This window comes from Cantharellus anzutake (genome assembly GCF_015039405.1).
Source record: "Cantharellus anzutake strain C23 chromosome Unknown EI90scaffold_41, whole genome shotgun sequence".
NCBI lineage: Eukaryota > Fungi > Basidiomycota > Agaricomycetes > Cantharellales > Hydnaceae > Cantharellus > Cantharellus anzutake.
Window position 1 is genome coordinate 237561 of NW_024066991.1, and position 3808 is coordinate 241368.

The 3808-nt window shown below is 45.1% G+C and overlaps 1 protein-coding gene across 1 annotated transcript; it reads left to right on the forward strand.

Moving 5' to 3' along the window:
• Positions 1-2435: 2435 nt before the first annotated feature.
• EI90DRAFT_3127049 (uncharacterized protein) lies at positions 2436-3342 on the forward strand (the record flags this gene model as incomplete). The annotated part of the gene is made up of 4 exons (XM_039063977.1): positions 2436-2487; positions 2545-2709; positions 2757-2878; positions 2938-3342. 4 exons carry the CDS (start codon positions 2436-2438, stop codon positions 3340-3342), a joined length of 744 nt encoding a protein of 247 aa, XP_038913492.1.
• Between the last annotated feature and the right edge of the window lie 466 nt (positions 3343-3808).

The following is a 3808-nucleotide window of genomic DNA, read 5'->3' on the forward strand; positions in this document are numbered from 1 at the left end:
TCAAGAAGCTGGTCGCCCTGGAGAGACGACCCATGGAGATATGCCCCTCAGGGACCACGTCATGGTCGTTAGGAGACTGGGGGGCGATGTTATGGATACAGAGTCTCCAACAACCATATCCGTCGCATAGTCAAAGACTTCTCCTCTCTATTGCTCCCCCTCTTTCTCCCTTTCATCCTCTATCCCGATACCCTACCCTCCTTACTCGTTCTACCCCTTCCCCCCCCCTCATGCAAAGCTTTCCCCATTGGGGTTTTGGTGCTGGCCGAGGTTACTTGTGTTTCGCGGGATTTCCCGCGACCTTACCATTTGTAGATAGTCACGTGTCTTGTATGGAAACCGCTGAAGGCGGTTCCCACTAACTAACAACTGCTCTACAACTGTCTTGTGTGTCATCTTCTGTAACAACCCTCCCTGTGACTCAACTGAACCTGTGTGACTGTACAATTCTCAACATGTCTTATAAGTCTGGTTATATCAAGTCCTCTAACGGCCCTCGCCATGAGAACTCAAGGTCGCAAGTCGAAGACTCTTGACATGTGTATCATCCTATGGAATCTGTACCCTACGGGTCCTCATCACTCCGCTCTCCCCCCAGTGCTCGACATACAACATCACATCATGATCATGGAGATCATGAATACTCTGAGGCCCACTTTCCTGTGATGCTGGCATGTTCGCTATGCGAATGCCAAGTAGCCACCCATCCACCGTGTAAGGGATTAACCTTACTTCACTATAATTCTGATTATAGTGATATTTATATTATGTTGCATCGCTATAATTCCCATTATAGTGATGTGGTTATTTCTTTATTTATTTGTGCCGAGATATGTAATTTACATATATATACCTCAGAGTAGTTGTAAAGGCCCGGTAGCCTTTTACCTCTACCCTGTTGAATATACAGCACATTAAAGCTTATATTTAGACGGACTACCTGAGGCCTGAGGCGAACGGGGGAATGGAACGTACCGTCCCCAAAATAGTAAGCAAACCTTTCACACCATCTGTCCCTCCTTCGTCAGTCATCATGTTTCCCTGCCAACGGTACGTTCCCTTTGGGAACGCCAAGTCACCGAAGGCCCTGTTAGTCAATCCTCATTGCACGCTTATGATATCAACCCGCTACCAGTACGTTCGCACTGCGAATGCCAAGCACCCGATGGCAGCTATATGAAGTTCTCACCCATCTCACAAGTTGTGACCTCACACACGGTACGCCCCATTGAGGAGCGCCAAGTACCCATGGCTGACCCGTCCGTCCTGGCATCTCCGACTACCTACCATCAATCCCTTAATAGCTCACTACATCACCAATCACGATCGATGGGAATTCGATCGTCCACTCCCAGGCAAGACTGGGATCACTCATCGATTACATATCCCGTTATGGTACAGACTAGATACAACCTTCGTCATCCCACTATAAGAACGGATCGAGGAATGGGGATTTTCCCCCATCCCTGTAACACTATCCCATCCCAAGGGATATACTCGATTGAACAGCTGTCCACATGCTAAAATCAGGATGGGCCACCTGTAGAACCATAGAAAAAACTCACCAAAGATGTTGATGCACAGGATCTCAATCCAGCTGCTGCCTTCCAAGCAATCTGGGTAATGCAACAGTGTGCAAGATGGATTGGTCATCTTGGTGTGTAAGTAAAGCTTAGTGAGAGTGTCCAGTTGTTCAATCCATCGGGTATGGAGCCTCATCATCCATGTACTCCATTCATGACCCTTCTTTCACCTGGACAGAAAGAACCTCAAGTCTAACAATAAAAACAGGCTCGAGTGGAGGGCTTATGGCTTTGGAGCTAGCTTCGCCACCAGGCTAAGTAGCTGTTCATAGTCAAGCCCCACATCGTCAAGTAAGTTTAAATCATCCCTCCCTGGCTTGTCCTCCCAATGGTCTAAATCCTCTGGTGCCACCCCATCATCTTGCATCTCCGAAAGGCCCTCAACAACTTCTTGTGGGATATCTGTGTAGGTCATGAGCCAAACATAAGTGAAAAGTAATGCCAAACATGCTTCCCAACAATTGTTGACAAGCTGCACCCATTGTAACCCGAGCCTTTTTGCATGCCAATAGACCATTCCGAGAAAGGGCCAGGGAGTCCATTCCCCAGTTAGTCATGACTACCTTGCACTTGCAACCTTTCACCATCTGTTGCTATGAAGCAAACTTGTGAGACACATTACACAGCTTCAATGACAAACTTTTCATGCTTACTACAAGGTGTGGGTGGGGGGGTAGTTATTGAGTCGAAGCTGGGGGTTATCTACTGAAGAATGAGCATATATGAGGAAGTTGAGGCTAACAATGATAGGCGCCGCTTGATCAGAATATAGAAGTCCAAGGTCACACATACAATTGAGCAGTGACAATACAGTTGTGACAAACCTAATCGAACATCACACCTTGTGCACCCATGTTCTTGCACAACACATTGAAATTGAGTGGCAAGGATAAGAGGGAGAATGGTAAGTGTGTGTCTGATTATCACTGACAGATTGGAAATAACTCACCTGCATTCACAGAGCTAATGTATGTGAAATCAAGGGACACTGCAGAGGACATCTTTAAAGTGTATGTCCAAGCAAGCCATGGAGTATATCAATGGGATGACGAAGAAATGGAAGTTTTTGGTGGAAATGTAAGTGAACCCTTTATTCTCGACTTCTACATAGCTTGGAAGACAAATGGTGAGTAGTCAATCACATTCTGAACACATCTACTTATGACGATGCAGGGAACTTGCCCAAGGGGGAAGAATGGGATGTGGCAACAATCGAAAAAATTGTTCCACAGGAGGTTTTCACTAAGGAGATGGCACACATGGTTAAGGAACACCTCTTGGCTCCATTGCTTGAGGTGCACACTCACATGTGGAAAATTCGTGCCTTGGTGTGCAGTTCTTTGTGTGGTATTAGACTTCAAAACTTACCTTTAGAAAGACATCCATCTTAGATCATCTTGGGTACTACAACTTCGTGTTGATTGATTATGAAGGCCACAAGGCACCAATCGAGATCATCACACCAAAAAGTATCAAGGCCAACAAAGGATGGTCTCAGTTGAGGATGGAGCTCCTGGATGCGTTTCTCAAAATGCCTCAGTCTATCAGTATGCCTGCAATTCAGGTGACAATCCAACCACACACCTCTGCATCTGATCCAGACTGTTCACTTGATGCACTAAAATGTCTAAGCACTCCTGCCATCCAGCAGCCCTACATTACTGTCTGGGGTCAGGTTGCCCACTCTTACCTCTTCCTCCTGGAAGGAAACTCCGATGCCTCCAAGCACTCAAGCCAAAAACCCACATTACCCCTGTAGGAGAAATAACGGTCACCCTATGGAAACTCATTATGGAAATATGTCAGATGAACCACAAAAAACCCCATACATCAAATACATATCAGAAAATAGAAGAACCTGAATTTTTACGAATTTTTATGACTACATACGATAAATCAGAAAAAAGAAAATACTTCAAGCTTAGCACCAACAAGAGGGAATGCTTGGGGAAATTTATAGCAAATATTAAACAAGGAACTAGGACAATCAGGCAAGATTTGACTATAAAACCAATCAGAGAACCTCCATGGAAACTACCTTCCCACGCCCGCACACATAGCCAAGGATGGAAGTACCATGGAACAAGGATTCCTTAGGAACCAATGAAAAATTCAAAGTCGTGTTTATAATAGGAAATGTAGATGTCTCCCAAATGAACCCAATAAAAGTAATTACAGGGAAAACTATTCATAAACGATGAAGATATGACCGAAACTCTTGGAAA